The sequence below is a fragment of the Microcaecilia unicolor genome, chromosome 1, assembly GCF_901765095.1.
Source record: "Microcaecilia unicolor chromosome 1, aMicUni1.1, whole genome shotgun sequence".
NCBI classification, from domain to species: Eukaryota; Metazoa; Chordata; class Amphibia; order Gymnophiona; family Siphonopidae; genus Microcaecilia; species Microcaecilia unicolor.
In genome coordinates, this window is record NC_044031.1 from 550,286,468 (window position 1) to 550,303,212 (window position 16,745).

Here is a 16,745-nt window from a genome sequence, read left to right on the forward strand (position 1 = left end):
TTCTGTTAAGTACTAGTTTAGCCAGATCTTCCCAGAACTTAATTTTGGGCACCATTTACTAAATCCCCCCCCCCCCCCCCCCCCCAGAGTGTGTAAAGATAGGCACATGCTTTCCATGTACGTACTTTTTGTGCAAGTATTTGATCTTGTTGGGCAGACTGGATGGACCGTACAGGTCTTTATCTGCCATCATTTACTATGTTACTATCATATGATTACATGAAAGCCCTTTTCTGAGTGCAGAACGGGCTTTATATGCAGAAAAAAAGCTTCATAAAATTACCCTCTCAATGAGAAAGACTAAAATTAGCTGGGAGGTATAACTTTGTTTCTGCATCAATAGATACCAGCTAGAGTTATTACAACTGGTATCATAACAGTAAGGTAAAAAGAAACAACAAATAAAAATTATGCACATGATTATGGATACATGTGTGAAAGAAGCTGCTGGAGCGGATAGAAATTCCTTGTTGAAAGTTAAAACTTACCGTCCTCCTTGAGGATGTACTGAAAGGAGCAGCAGAGACAGAGCATATGTGGTACAGAATGGGTATAGATTAGGAGGCACTAAAACAAGAGGATGTATTACAGGGGAGAAAGGCGAGGGCAACAGCTCAATAAGATGTGCCAAGTTAATGGCAGCGGTAAAGAATGTAAGGAATACTAAAGCCTTTCTGAAAAAAAATTAGAACCTCAATTATTGGATCATCCTGGTGGCTTGTGTGGCAAGTGCTGTGCATTACCATGTAGAAGTTCCCCAGTTTGATCCCTGAGTTAGGTCTTCTGCTCTCTCTGCTCATTGGGAATGACATGGAGGCAGTTTCACAGCCCCTGGGTAGTCACTGACCAGACTACAAATACTTAGAGCAGGGGAGGGAGTATAAAATACTGGAAAAATCCCTGGTAGTTACCAACGAAAGCTTATGCTACTAGATCACGCCCTGACTCTAATTAAGATGAGTGTACAAAGCAGCAGGGGGAAACTACCATGTTAAAAAAAAAAAAGAATGTGAATCACTTCTGGTACTCAGTCATTCCACCTTTCTCAACTCATATTACATTATCCAAACCAGATATGATTAATATATTTTGAAATAATCTGTAAGACAAAGCATAACTACCTTTGTTGTCTTTTAGGGTCCTTGATGGATCTTAGTCTTTCAATGTCCATCCAAAGCCACCAGTTCTTTTCCCCTATTGTTCCTTTTAGAAATGACTTGAATTTTTCAAATTTCTTTCTGGTATTGATATTTTTGAGATTAGCATACCAGGTAGCCTTGGTGCTTGTTTCATCATCTTCTGACTCTGAACTTAAACAGAGTTCTTCATCTCGGAATTCTGGAATAATATAACTGGAATCATGCTCACTGGACAAAGAGGAAGATGACAAAGAAGTAGAGCTATGCGGCAAATCATGAATGATTACTTTCAATCCATTGTAGTCATCGCTTTTGTCAAAAATCTCATCAGTGGGTTGGTTCATTAGTCTTTCAATGGTACCTTTTAGTAAACGTTCAACATAATCTGCTGCAAATTCTTCTAAATGCTGTATATTAGGACTAAGCAGGCTTCCATTCAGGTCAATAGTCTCTATTGCTGTTTCTTTATCTTCACCTACAGTGTGATCCAGTTCTTGCCATTTTTTTACTTTATGCTTTCTGTGCTCCACTTTGCTTCCAGTTTCCCATGGCTGATCAATATAAACTCTTATAGGGGTAGGTGAAGGAGATTCAGCAAAGGACACAGAATACTCTTCAACTGCTTGCTTTAAATTCTCACTGATCGTCTCATCACTGTAAACTTCTGATGGTCTTCTAAGGGGTAAAGTGGTTGAACTGTATTTGGCAACCAGAGGTTTGTAAGTGTCCTGTTCAAAATCAGCAGCTGCATAAAATAAGAAAATATTGCAATAAAAAACCTCAAATATAAAATTTGATACCCTCATACAACGCCTCTTCTGTCATCCTCTGCATCTTTCTTGAGGCAATGAATGCAAAGGAAGAGTTAAATTTAGCATATGTATTATTGGTAGACTACTATAAATAATTAAAAACAGTGAGACAAAGAAAAGTGAGGTTATAACTTTGGAAGGACAATTTTCATATTTATTTAGCCACACCAAAACAGATTAATGTGGCTAGTGTGGGGAAACTGAAAATTGCCCTTCTCAATGTATGTAAAAGTACATGCACTGTTTCAAAGCATGCATACGCTAGAACAGGAAGTAATAAGGGCAAGAATGAGAAAGTACAATATATATATATATATATATATATATATATATATATATATATATATATATATATATATATATATATATATATATATATATATGCATTTGGAAAATGCTTTATAAATTTACCATCTTAGATCATAGATATTCCCTAATAAAAATCTTTTTTCCAAGCAGTTTCCCTATAGCTATGATAAACTTAGCTATAGGGAAACTGCTTGGAAAAAAGATTTTTATTAGGGAATATCTATGATCTAAGATGGTAAATTTATAAAGCATTTTCCAAATGCATATATATATATATATATATATATATATATATATATATATATATAGCGAATGCTACATACCTGTAGAAGGTATTCTCCGAGGACAGCAGGCTGATTGTTTTCACTGATGGGTGACGTCCACGGCAGCCCCTCCAATCGGAATCTTCACTAGCAAAGGCCTTTGCTAGCCCTCGCGCGCGCATGCGCGACCGTCTTCCCGCCCGAACCGGCTCGTGTTCGTCAGTCCCGTATATAGCAAGACAAAGACAAGGGAAGACACAACTCCAAAGGGGAGGCGGGCGGGTATGTGAGAACAATCAGCCTGCTGTCCTCAGAGAATACCTTCTACAGGTATGTAGCATTCGCTTTCTCCGAGGACAAGCAGGCTGCTTGTTCTCACTGATGGGGTATCCCTAGCCCCCAGGCTCACTCAAAACAACAAACATGGTAAATTGAGCCTCGCAACGGCGAGGACATAACTGAGATTGACCTAACAACTTATTCAACTAACTGAGAGTGTAGCCTGGAACAGAATAAAAATGGGCCTAGGGGGGTGGAGTTGGATTCTAAACCCCGAACAGATTCTGAAGCACTGACTGCCCGAACCGACTGTCGCGTTGGGTATCCTGCTGCAGACAGTAATGAGATGTGAATGTGTGGACAGATGACCACGTCGCAGCCTTGCAAATCTCTTCAATAGTGGCTGACTTCAAGTGGGCCACCGACGCTGCCATGGCTCTAACATTATGAGCCGTGACATGACCCTCAAGAGCCAGCCCAGCCTGGGCGTAAGTGAAGGAAATGCAATCTGCTAGCCAATTGGAAATGGTGCGTTTCCCCACAGCCACTCCCCTCCTGTTGGGATCAAAAGAAACAAACATTTGGGCGGACTGTCTGTTGGGCTGTGTCCGCTCCAGATAGAAGGCCAATGCTCTTTTGCAGTCCAATGTGTGCAGCTGACGTTCAGCAGGGCAGGAATGCGGACGGGGAAAGAATGTTGGCAAGACAATTGACTGGTTCAGATGGAACTCCGACACTACCTTCGGCAAGAACTTAGGGTGAGTGCGGAGGACTACTCTACTATGATGAAATCTGGTGTAAGGGGCCTGGGCTACCAGGGCCTGAAGCTCACTGACTCTACGAGCTGAAGTAACTGCCACCAAGAAAATGACCTTCCAGGTCAAGTACTTCAGATGGCAGGAGTTCAGTGGCTCAAAAGGAGGTTTCATCAGCTGGGTGAGAACGACATTGAGATCCCATGACACTGTAGGAGGTTTGACAGGGGGCTTTGACAAAAGCAAACCTCTCATGAAGCGAACAACTAAAGGCTGTCCTGAGATCGGCTTACCTTCCACACGGTAATGGTATGCACTGATTGCGCTAAGGTGAACCCTTACAGAGTTGGTCTTGAAACCAGACTCAGACAAGTGCAGAAGGTATTCAAGCAGGGTCTGTGTAGGACAGGAGCGAGGATCTAAGGCCTTGCTGTCACACCAGACAGCAAACCTCCTCCATAAAAAGAAGTAACTCCTCTTAGTGGAATCTTTTCTGGAAGCAAGCAAGACACGGGAGACACCCTCCGACAGACCCAAAGAGGCAAAGTCTACGCTCTCAACATCCAGGCCGTGAGAGCCAGAGACTGGAGGTTGGGATACAGAAGCGCCCCTTCGTCCTGTGTGATGAGGGTCGGAAAACACTCTTATCTCCACGGTTCTTCGGAGGACAACTCCAGAAGGAGAGGGAACCAGATCTGACGCGGCCAAAAAGGAGCAATCAGAATCATGGTGCCTTGGTCTTGCTTGAGTTTCAACAAAGTCTTCCCCACCAGAGGTATGGGAGGATAAGCATACAGCAGGCCTTCCCCCCAATCCAGGAGGAAGGCATTCGATGCCAGTCGGCCGTGGGCCTGAAGTCTGGAACAGAACTGAGGGACCTTGTGGTTGGCTCGAGATGCAAAGAGATCTACCAAGGGGGTGCCCCACACCTGGAAGATCCGGCGCACTACTCTGGAGTTGAGTGACCACTCGTGAGGTTGCATAATCCTGCTCAACCTGTCAGCCAGACTGTTGTTTACGCCTGCCAGATATGTGGCTTGGAGCAACATGCCGTAACGGCGAGCCCACAGCCACATGCTGACGGCCTCCTGACACAGGGGGCAAGATCCGGTGCCCCTCTGCTTGTTGATGTAATACATGGCAACCTGGTTGTCTGTCTGAATTTGGATAATTTGGTGGGACAGCCGATCTCTGAAAGCCTTCAGAGCGTTCCAGACCGCTCGTAACTCCAGGAGATTGATCTGCAGATCGCGTTCCTGGATGGACCAGCTTCCCTGGGTGTGAAGCCCATCGACATGAGCTCCCCACCCCAGGAGAGATGCATCCGTAGTCAGCACTTTTTGTGGCTGAGGAATTTGGAAAGGGCGTCCCAGAGTCAAATTGGAGCAAATCGTCCACCAGTACAGGGATTTGAGAAAACTCGTGGACAGGTGGATCACGTCCTCTAGATCCCCAGCAGCCTGAAACCACTGGGAAGCTAGGGTCCATTGAGCAGATCGCATGTGAAGACGAGCCATGGGAGTCACATGAACTGTGGAGGCCATGTGGCCAAGCAATCTCAACATCTGCCAAGCTGTGATCTGCTGGGACGCTCATACCCGGGAGACGAGGGACAGCAGATTGTTGGCCCTTGTCTCCGGAAGATAGGCACGAGCCGTCCGAGAATCCAGCAGAGCTCCTATGAATTCGAGTCTCTGTGCTGGGAGAAGATGGGACTTTGGATAATTTATCACAAACCCCAGTAGCTCCAGGAGTCGAATAGTCATCTGCATGGACTGTAGAGCTCCTGCTTCAGAATTGTTCTTCACCAGCCAATCGTCGAGATAAGGGAACACGTGCACTCCCAGCCTGCGAAGCGCTGCTGCTACTACAGCCAGGCACTTTGTGAACACCCTGGGCGCAGAGGCAAGTCCAAAGGGTAGCACACAGTACTGGAAGTGACGTGTGCCCAGACAAAATTGTAGATACTGCCTGTGAGCTGGCAATATCGGGATGTGCGTGTAGGCGTCCTTCAAGTCCAGAGAGCATAGCCAATCGTTTTCCTGAATCATGGGAAGAAGGGTGCCCAGGGAAAACATCCTGAACTTTTCCTTGACCAGATATTTGTTCAGGGCCCTTAGGTCTAGGATGGGACGCATCCCCCCTGTTTTCTTTTCCACAAGGAAGTACCTGGAATAGAATCCCAGCCCTTCTTGCCCGGATGGCACGGGCTCGACCGCATTGGCGCTGAGAAGGGCGGAGAGTTCCTCTGCAAGTACCTGCTTGTGCTGGAAGCTGTAGGACTGAGCTCCCGGTGGGCAATTTGGAGGCTTCAAGGCCAAATTGAGGGCGTACCCTTGCCAGACTATTTGAAGAACCCAACGGTTGGAGGTTATAAGAGGCCACCCTTTGGTGAAAAACTTTCAACCTCCCCCCGACCGGCAGATCGCCCGGCACGGACATGTTGATGTTGGCTATGCTCTGCTGGAGCCAGTCAAAAGCTCGCCCCTGTTATGATTGGGGTCTGAACCCCTCTCAAACTTACCTCTTTCCTGGGGGTCAGCTTCTTAGCTGGCTTCTGTTTCTTTTGTCTGTCCTTTCTGAGTTGGCTCTGTCTCTCTGTGCTGGCAGCTTCCAGCAGCATGGGGTTAATTGTTTCTCTTTACTACAGCTGTGTGGGTGGACTGAGTTAGCTCTACCTCTCTTTGGGTGTACTGGCTTCTAGTGCTTCACGGTGTTGCATTGGTGTGGGTTGGGCATCTCTGGGTCAGTGTGCTTTTGCCTAGGTCTAGGGAGTGTGACATCATCAGGGAGGGCCTTGATAAGGAAGTGGAGTTGTTTCCTTCAGAGCCTTTGCAACGGTGGTGTTTGCTTTAGGTAGGGTGGTGCAGTGTGCACTTCTGACTTTGTGTCTAGTTTCCCTGCTTGCGTTTGCTGAGGGCCAGGTTAGTGTTAGTGCTGTATGCACTGGTGACTGTGTGTTTAGCTTTCCTGCTTTTCCCTTATGGTTACCCTGCTTTTCCCTCTTGGTTTTGGAAGCATTGCTATGTGTAGGGCTTTGGAAGCTCTGTTGTTGATAGAAGTACTTCAGGGTTTGGTGTTGTTAGGAACACTGCAGAGTTTGCTGTTAGAAGTACTTCTGGGTTTGTGCTATTGTGAGCATTGCAGTCTTTGCTGTTGGTGTTTGGTGATTTAGAATCACTTTTGGCTTATGTGTTAGCTTCCCTGCTTTTTCCTTGTGGCTCCCCTGTCTTCCCTTTTAGTGTAGGAGCTCTTCTGGTTGCTTGCCAGAGTAGTGCTTAGGAAGCACCTTGTTAGTTTTGTATCCAGCTTGCTAGAGCAGTGCTTAGGTAGCTTGTTAGTTTTGTGTTTAGCTTATTAGTGTAGAGCTCTGCTTGTAGCTTGGTGCTTAGTAGCACCTGTGTTAGCTTTGTGTTTAGTTCCCTGCTCTGTTAGTTTAGGGCTTAGGAAGTCCCTTTCTTGAGCAGGGCTTAGGAGCTCCTGTTTAGTATAGGGCTTAGGCAGTCCTTTTGTCAGTTTTCTGTTAGGAACACTCCTGCTGGTTTACGGCTTCGGAGCACGTAGATCAGTTTAGGTTTAGGAGTACTTCTGTTTCCAGTCCTGGTCCCTGTGTCATCTGGTATCCAGTAAGTCCTGCCGGCTACTCGAACCCAGGAGCTCAACTCCTGGGGGGCTTAGTAGCTAAGTGCAGGTGAAGCTGTGTGGATTCCAGTCCTGTGTTCCAGTCCAGGGTGTTCCAGTCCTGTGTCCTCCAGTCCGGGGGATTCCAGTCCAGTGTTCCAGTCCGGGGGGGTTCCAGTCCTGTGTCCTCCAGTCCGGGGAATTCCAGTCCAGTGTTCCAGTCCGTGTGTTCCGGCTCGCTGGGCGGTGCCTGCAGTCCCTGCCGGTGTGCTTGCCCAGTGTTGGTTGGTGGATTTTGCCTGCTGCTGTCGCTCCTCGGCAGCAGCCCAAGGGCTCACGTTTGCTCCAGAGCCCGGCCCTGCGGGCTCTGAACCTGAGAACCTGACAGCCCCCTGCTTTTGCTGGGGAGCCGTAGGGCCTTGCTGAGGCGCACGCTGCTGACGAGAGCGAGCGCGCTGGGGCTTAGCCTGGGCCGCAGGCTGGCGAGAGAGAGGATTGTACCTACGCTTACCAGAAGAGTAGAGAACAGCCTTCCTTCCCCCATAAAAACGTCTACCTGATGAGGTAGATTCTGAAGGCTGCCGGCGGGAGAATTTGTCGAAAGCGTTATCCCGCTGGTGGAGCTGTTCTACCACCTGTTCGACCTTTTCTCCAAAAATGTTGTCTGCTCGGCAAGGGGAGTCCGCAATCCGCTGCTGGATCCTATTCTCCAGGTCGGAGGCACGCAGCCATGAGAGTCTGCGCATCACCACACCTTGAGCAGCGGCCCTGGACGCAACATCAAAGGTATCATATATCCCTCTGGCCAGGAATTTTCTGCACGCCTTCAGCTGCCTGACCACCTCCTGAAACGGCTTGGCTTGCTCAGAAGGGAGCTTGTCCACCAAGTCCGCCAACAGTCGCACATTGTTCCGCATATGGATGCTCATGTAGAGCTGGTAGGACTGAATCTTGGCCATGAGCATAGAGGAATGATAGGCCTTCCTCCCAAAGGAGTCTAAGGTTCTGGAGTCTCTGCCCAGGGGCGCCAAAGCATGCTCTCTAGAACTCTTAGCCTTCTTTAGGGCCAGATCCACCACACCAGAGTCGTGAGGCAACTGAGTGCGCATCAGCTCTGGGTCCCCATGGATCCGATACTGGGATTCGATCTTCTTGGGAATGTGGGGATTAGTTAATGGCTTGGTCCAGTTCGTCAGCAATGTCTTTTTTAGGACATGATGCATGGGTACTGTGGACACTTCCTTAGGTGGAGAAGGATAGTCCAAGAGCTCAAACATCTCCGCCCTGGGCTCATCCTCCACGACCACCGGGAAGGGGATGGCCGTAGACATCTCCCGGACAAAGGCCGCGAAAGACAGACTCTCGGGAGGAGAAAGCTGCCTTTCAGGGGAGGGAGTGGGGTCAGAAGGAAGGCCATCAGACTCCTCGTCAGAGAAATATCTGATGTCCTCCTCCTACTCCCACGAGGCCTCACCATCGGTATCAGACACTAGTTCACGAACCTGCGTCTGAAGCCGTGCCCGACTCGACTCCGTGGAAACACGGCCACGGTAGGAGCGCTGAGAGGTGGACTCCCTCACCCGCACCGGCGAAGCTCCCTCCGCCGACGTCGTCGGGGAGTCTGCCTGGGAGGCGGCTGTAGCCGGTGCCACAAGCGGTACCGATACCGGAGACCTCACCTCGGGCAAGGGGCCATCCGTCGCCTCACCCGACGGTACCGGTAGCGCAAGCACCCTCGGTACCGGAGGAGAAGGGCGCAACAGCTCTCCCAGAATCTCTGGAAGAATGGCCCGGAGACTCTCGTGCAGAGCGGCTGTGGAGAAAGACTGAGAAGCCGATGCAGGCGTTGAGGTCAGAGTCTGTTCCGGGCGTGGAGGCGGTTCCAGGCTGTCCAAGGGGGAGCGCATCGACACCTCCTGAATAGAGGGTGAGCGGTCCTCCGATGCTGATGCCTACTGGGTGCCGACTCCCTCGGCGACCCAGAGCTCTCGGTACCGAGACGGGAAGGAGACCGGTGTCGATGCTTCTTTGACTTCTTCAAGCGAAGCATGTCACCGGAGCTTCCCGGTACCGACGAGGAGGACGTAGAATCCAACCGTCGCTTCCTCGGTGCCGAGGCCGAAGAAGGTCGATCTCGGGGGGGGCTGTACCACAGGAGCCCTCAGGGCAGGAGGAGACCCACCCGAAGGCTCACTGCCACCAGCAGGGGAATGGACAGCCCTCACCTGCACTCCAGACGAAGCACCACCGTCCGACGACATCAGCAATAGCGGAGGTCCCAGTACCACCGTCGTCGACACAGCCTTCCGATGTCTCGGTACAGACGATGCAGGAGGTAGAAGCCTCGATGCAGTCGATGCCGATGCAGAGGTCGAAGACTTCGATGCTGTCGACGTCGATGCACTCGACGAGTCCCGTGCTGTTGTCGTCGAAGAGCCCGAGAACAACACGTTCCACTGGGCCAATCTCGCTACCTGAGTCCTCTTTTTCAAAAGAGCACAAAGACTACAGGCCTGCGGGCGGTGCCCAGCCCCCAGACACTGAAGACACGAAGCGTGCCTATCAGTGAGCGAGATTACCCGGGCGCAGTGGGTGCACTTCTTGAAGCCGCTGGAAGACTTCGATGACATGGGCGGAAAAATCACGCCGGCGAAATCAAAATTTGCGATGATGACGAAAGGCACCAAAAGGAAGGGAGAAAAAAGCCCGTACCGAGGCCAAATAGGCCGTTCCCAAAAGCGAAGGGAAACTTACGCGGGGAAAAAGCTGGAAACACGGGAAAGGGGTAAAGACCTGATCGGTCTCTTTTTTTTTTTTTTTTTAAAGCGAAAATCGCGAAGACGTGCGAGGTCAACTTGAGGGGCACGATACGGTGGCAAAACATGACCGTCCCGAGCGCAGACAAAAGAAGACTGACGAACACAAGCCGGTTCGGGCGGGAAGACGGTCGTGCATGCGTGGTGCGCATGGGCGCGCGAGGGCTAGCAAAGGCCTTTGCTAGTGAAGATTCCGATTGGAGGGGCTGCCGTGGACGTCACCCATCAGTGAGAACAAGCAGCCTGCTTGTCCTCGGAGAAATATATATATACATATATATATATATATATATATATAAAAGCATGTGTAGTGGGAAAAATGGCACATACTTATTGGCACACCATGCAGAAGCATTCTGGGGGTATAATTTGAGTAGAGCGGGGCAGTAGATGCGTATATGATAAAATATGCATGTACAGAGATCACATGATGCAGTCTGCCTGAGAAGATGTGTTAAAAGTGGCGCTCCGTTGAATTCCCTCTTAAAATCTGCAAGAAATCTGCACCTACCTCCATTGCTTAGCTCAGAGTTCCTAGCATTGACAATGGGATCCTACTGCTATAGATCCAGGGCCCGGTTTTTGAATCAGGAAATTCGGAATGCCTATAAGAGTTGCAAAATTGCCTCAAGATAAAAGTCGTTCACCTGCAGTGAAGATGACGGAGGAACAAGCGGCCTTTACAATCCCCGCTGGGGAATGGATTCAAGAGATTACTCGATCAGTTTCTGCTGCACTAACGGAGAGGTTAAATAAATTGCAGTTCTCAGTGGATGAACTTAATGAAAAGTTTGATATGAACTGCAGGAGAATATCAGAGGTGGAGCAATGCATTTCTGCTCAGGAAGATAACAGCAGGCACATGGTGCAGAAACTAGCCAAACTCTGCAAAGAAACTATGGAACTTCAAACTAAGGTAGATGAACATGAAAATAGGCAGAGAATGAATAACTTACGTTTAGTTGGCCTTCCAGAATTCTGCAGATCTTTATTGGATATTCAGCACATGGCTTCCTGGGCGATTGGGTCTTGTGGTGGAGGGTGCGTAGTACAGCTGTGAACGGGCCCACTGGGTCGGTCCCAAACAACAGGACACTTGTCAACCCAGGTCAGCGATTGCTGCCCAGTAGTACCTCAACTGGAGAGAGGAGACCATTCTAAGGGCGTTTTGGAGGGCTCAGCCATTGGAATATGAGGGTTCCAAATTATTACTCTTCAATGATTATTCAGCCCATGTGGCTGCGCAGTGCAAGATCATGGTGCCATACTGCTCGGAACTACACAGGAAGGGTGTGCGATTCGCTTTGATGTTCCCTGCATCCCTCTGGATTTGGCATGCTAATCAGACACCGACATTGAAGTAAGTGGAGGAAGCTAAAGCTTTTTTTTGACAAACTGGATAACACAGCGCTTCTGATGTGACTGTGGTATGTAACCGGGATCTTAACTGCATAGTTTGGACCTCGGAGACAGAGAGCTTCAGGGACGCCAGATTTTACTGTTTTTGTTTCACTCCTACTCTGGTTAATAGCCCTATATGATATACAATTAAAAGAAAAAGGTATTGAACTCTAGAGTATAGTGATATCTGATCAGTGACATGGAAACCGCTGTGAAAGGATATGCACTTCATTATTTTGGTAGCAGAACTGGGGTTGAAGGGACACCCCTTCTGAGACAGCACTAGTGTATTTTCTTCTGATTTAGGAGCTTCAGCATTGCAAGAATCGAGAGTTGGAGCTGCGGGGATATCCCTTCAGAGACAGCACTAGTGCATTTCCTGCTGACATAGGAGCTTTTGATGATTATAATCTATGTCAGGGTCGGGAGTTCCTGATTTGATGATGAAGCTCTGAACCTGCTGGGAGACCCCTACCTCAACCTATGAAGCAGACCTCAAGAAAGACATTGGGGGAGGCTTTATAGAAGCTCTACGAGGGGTGTATGAGGGGGCTGCATGGTGAGGAGCATGGATGTTGGAGGAGTTCTTATGCAACTAGGGATGGAAGGGGGAAGGGGAGGGGTAGGTGGGGCTGGGAAGAGAAAGAATGATGGTGTGAGTGGATGTGTATGGATGTGGGAATATATGCAACTTGTCCTATGGGAATGGAAGCTCTGTGTTCACGAATGAAAAAATGGGGGTAGGGCTGCAGAAAGCAAAGACTAAAGGGGATGGAGGTATGGTAGACCAAGACCCGTTTACGGAGGACTGTGTTCATGAGGGGCTTGCCAAACTAAAAGTAGACAGAGCGATGGGGCCTGATGGGATACACCCAAGGGTGCTTAAGGAACTCGGAGAAGTTCTGTCGGCTCCGCTGACGGACCTCTTCAATGCTTCCTTAGAAACTAGAGTGGTCCCGGTGGACTGGAGAAGGGCAGATGTGGTTCCCTTGCACAAGAGTGGAAGTAAGGAGGAGGTAGGGAATTACAGACCTGTCAGTCTGACCTCGGTGGTGAGTAAGCTAATGGAAACGCTTCTAAAGAAGAGGACTGTGACATTTCTTGAACTACATGGAATGCGGGGCCCGAGGCAGCATGGTTTCACTAGTGGCAGGTCGTGTCAGACGAATCTGACTGTCTTCTTCGACTGGGTGTCCAAACAGTTGGATGTGGGAGGGGCGCTTGATGTGGTATACTTGGATTTCAGCAAAGCCTTTGACACAGTTCCGCATAGGCGACTGATAAATAAATTGAGTGCCCTCAGTGTGGGACCTAGAGTAACTGATTGGGTAAAAAATTGGTTGAATGGTAGGAGACAGAGGGTGGTGGTAAATGGAGCTTGCTCTGAAGAAAAGGATGTCGTCTGTGGAGTACCGCAGGGATCGGTCCTAGGGCCAGCTCTTTTTAACATCTTTGTGAGCGATATTGCGGAAGGGCTGTCTGGTATGGTTTGTCTCTTTGCGGATGATACTAAACTCTGCAACAGGGTGGACACCCTGGAGGGTGTGAATGACATGAGGAAGGACCTAGCGAAGCTAGAGGAATGGACCGATATTTGGCAACTAAGGTTTAATCCCAAAAAATGCAGGGTCATAACTTGGGTCGCAAAAATCTGAGGGAACGGTACAGTATAGGGGGGTGTAGTGATTCAGTGTGCAAAGGAAGAGCGGGACTTGGGGGTGATTTTGTCAGACAACCTTAAAGCTTTCAAACAGGTAGAAAAAGTGACAGCCAAAGCCAGAAGGATGTTTGGGTGCATAAACCTGCATTGAACCTGCTTTAAGTGGGAAAGCGCGGGATACAAATGTAATAAATAATCATTATATATAAATGGTGAGTGTCGTACTCACTCGCAAATGCGCAGTAGAGACCCTCTCTGCCCCGCCCCCGCGTCAATACGTGATGACGGGGGCGGAACAGAGAGGGTCTCTACTGCACATTTGCGAGGGACACCGCCGTCGCTAACGCTCCCCCCACCTGGAGTCGCCGCCGCCACCCACCTTCCACCCGGTCGGGCCCTCGCTCCACTATTGAAACAGCGAGGGCACGCAGCACACAGCTCTGCTGAGCTGCCGTCGGCCTTCCTTCTTCTTCTCTGCCTGTGTCCTGCCCTCGACGACGTTACATCACACGAGAGCGGGACACAGGCAGAGAAGAAGAAGGAAGGCCACGGCAGCTCAGCAGTAGAGCTGCGTGCCCTCGCTGTTTCAATAGCGGAGCGAGGGCCCGACCGGGTGGAAGGTGGGTGGCAACTCGGAGGGGGAGCAGCAGCAGCGGCGAACTCGGCGGTGGGGTGGGGGGCCTTTCACCCCCCCCCCTTCCTATACTAGCCCGTTTTTATGGGCTGAACGGCTAGTAATAATAATAAAGAGAGGCATGACCAGCAGGAAAAAGGAGGTGATAGTGCCATTGTATAAGTCTCTGGTGAGGCCTCATTTGGAGTACTGCGTGCAGTTCTGGAGACCGCACCTATGGAAAGACATAAACAGGATGGAGTCGGTCCAGAGGGCGGCTATGAAATTAGTAAGCGGTCTTGAATGCAAAAATTATAGGGACAGGCTTATGAACCTCAACATGTATACGCTGGAAGAGAGGGGGGAGAGAAGACACATGATAGAGACGTTTAAATATCTTACGGGAAAATCTCTGGCATTGGCGTCCTCAGATGACCAGAAGAAGGAATGGGGGCAGGCTTTCCCACTTCGGTGGGCACGAGGGTCATTCCGCTATCTGGGAATATGGTTGTCTATGACCTCAGCGGATCTCTATCGATTGAATGTGAATAGATTGCTAAGTGGTACAGAGACAAGACTGAAAAGTTGGGTGACACTGCCCCTTACACTTTATGGGCGCATTCAGCTGTTTCGGATGGTGGAATTCCCTAGATGGCTTTACTGTCTACGGATGTTACCAGTCCTTATCAAACATAAAGATCTCAAAGTCTTACATCGTTTACTCAGACGATATTGCTGGGGGGGGAAAAAAGCTAAACTACCACTACCTCTGTTAATGGGCAACTGAAAAGAGGGGGGCCTGGGTTTGCCAGACTTGAGAAGATACAATAGGGCATGCTTATTGCGTTACTTTGGTGACTGGTTTTTTGACCGTGAAGATTATACACCCCGTAGAATAGAGGCTCAATTTTTTGCTCCTTGCCACTTTTATTTTTTGTTACAGGCACCTGGGGCTCGTATACCTGAACACCTAAGAAATAGCCTGTTGCTAACATCTTTGCGGTTTCTTTGGAAGGACCTGATGGGTATTTGGGGTATATCGAAACACACATCAGATATGTTACCCATTTGTGGGAATTTATTGTTTAAACCGGGGATGGACAATAAAACATTTCAGGCTTGGGGACGCTTGGGCATTAGTCGTCTGGAGCATCTTTTAAACCAGCATGGGACGCTATTAAGTTTGGGCGCTTTGGGTATTGGCTATGACATGAATAACATTTTTGCCTATAATCAAATTATACACTATGTGAAGACGGTAGATTCAGAGGCTTTGAAACATAGACATTGTCACCGAATAAGACAGTTTTTAACAGGAGGAGACACAGAACGACTCTCGGTCTCTAAGTTGTATAAGATCTTGGGGAAATTGCCACTTCTAAAGGACCGGGAATTAATACAAATGCGATGGGCCCGAGATTTAGCGAGACCAGGGCTGTCTTTGGATTTTGATATGTTAGTTTCTAGAATTCCGGAGATGGCTGGCAATGCAGGTTTCCGTGAATGCCAATACCGAATTTTACATAGAGCATACCTTACAAAAGCTCAAATTTTTAGGATGGGAGGGGTGGAAGACCCACTATGTGAAAAATGTGGAAGATTACCTGGGTCATTATTTCACTGTTTGTGGGAATGTTTTCGGGTACACCATTTTTGGGGGGAGGTTCTACAATATCTGTCCTCTCTGTTGGGCTCTGGGGTAGTGGACTCTCCGATGGGTGTGTTGCTGGATAAACATGAGGTGTTTGCACTGCAGGGCATATCCGGAAGACATCTGATCCGTAGGGCCTGTTTGGTTGGCAAGAGGTTATTACTTTGTCAATGGGTGGGCAGTGCTCTCCCGGATTTCTGGCACTGGAGGAATAGATTCCATGAACTAATGTTGTATGAGCGCCGAGGGGTGGGAGGTTCGAAGAGGAGGAGGAAGGCCTTTTTGGACATTTGGGGACCATATATTCAGACACTACATACCAGAGGTAGAAGTCTAGTCCTGAATTCCCTTTGATTTTACAGCGTGATACATTTCTGGAAGATATCTTAGGGTGGGTTAGGAGGGGAAGGGAGGGTAGATGGGAAGAGTATGATATAGAATGATGGGAGTATGGGAGATAGGGAAAAGAGGATGACATTTACAACTATGATATGTTCCTCCGGCCCTGTGGGTGTTAATTTGTTGATGAATCACAACTTTGACATATGATGGAGGAGACATGGAAAGTAGTGAAACACAGGAACTACATGTACTGATTACAGAAGGTTGACAACATTCCATATTTATTTTCATTATGAATCTGGTTGAACAATGCTTCGATCACTGTTTTGATACAGTCCAAAGGTTCCTGTAAAACTTCCTTGATAGTCATTCTGTACAGATTTTCTCTTCAATAATGGATATGGTCAATAAACATATTATAAAAAAGGAAAGGGAGGGGGAGGGGGGAGGGATTGGGAGGGGGGGGGGAAATAAAATGTTGATGATAGAAGTTCAGATGTATTAGTACAGGTCTGAAATGTTTGCCACTGGAGTTTTAAGGATTGGCATGATATTGTATCATTTATGCTTTCATCAATAATAAAAATACTTTTACATATAAATATCTTACGGGAATTTATGTACAGGAAAAGAGCCTTTTTCAAATGGGGAGCTCTGGAATGAGGGGGCTTATGACAAAGATAAGAGGGAACAGGGTTAGGAGTAACCTAAGGAAGTATTATTTCACAGAAAGGGTGGTAGAGGCGTGGAATGGCCTCCCGGTGGAGGTGGTGGAGTCGAGGACTGTTCCAGAATTTTAAAAGGCATGGGATAAGCATGTGGGATCGCTTAGGAACAGGTAGAACTGGGGGTTACAGAGGATGGGCAGACTGGATGGGTCATATGGCCTTTATCTGCCGTCATGTTTCTATATCGGGTTCACATTATGTGGGAGAAATTGCATGGTGACATGTGTGCTGCGGAGTCAGGCCTAGCTGGGGGGTTGTCACCCACTGTCTATTTAGTGGATCTGCTTATAAATCTTTTACTGTTTATCCCATTGACTGACTTAAAGGTTGTTATGCTCAATATTGATGGCATTAAA

General features: G+C 48.3%; 1 protein-coding gene across 1 annotated transcript in view; it reads right to left on the reverse strand.

Annotated features, from left to right (window-relative positions):
- The window catches only part of RGS22 (regulator of G protein signaling 22), a 399,161-nt gene that overhangs the window by 246,521 nt on the left and 135,895 nt on the right, over positions 1-16,745 (reverse strand). Inside the window, exon 8 of the mRNA XM_030217260.1 lies at positions 1,122-1,884. Within this exon, the coding sequence (XP_030073120.1) occupies positions 1,122-1,884 (763 nt within the window). The remainder of the gene's footprint in view (positions 1-1,121; positions 1,885-16,745) is intronic.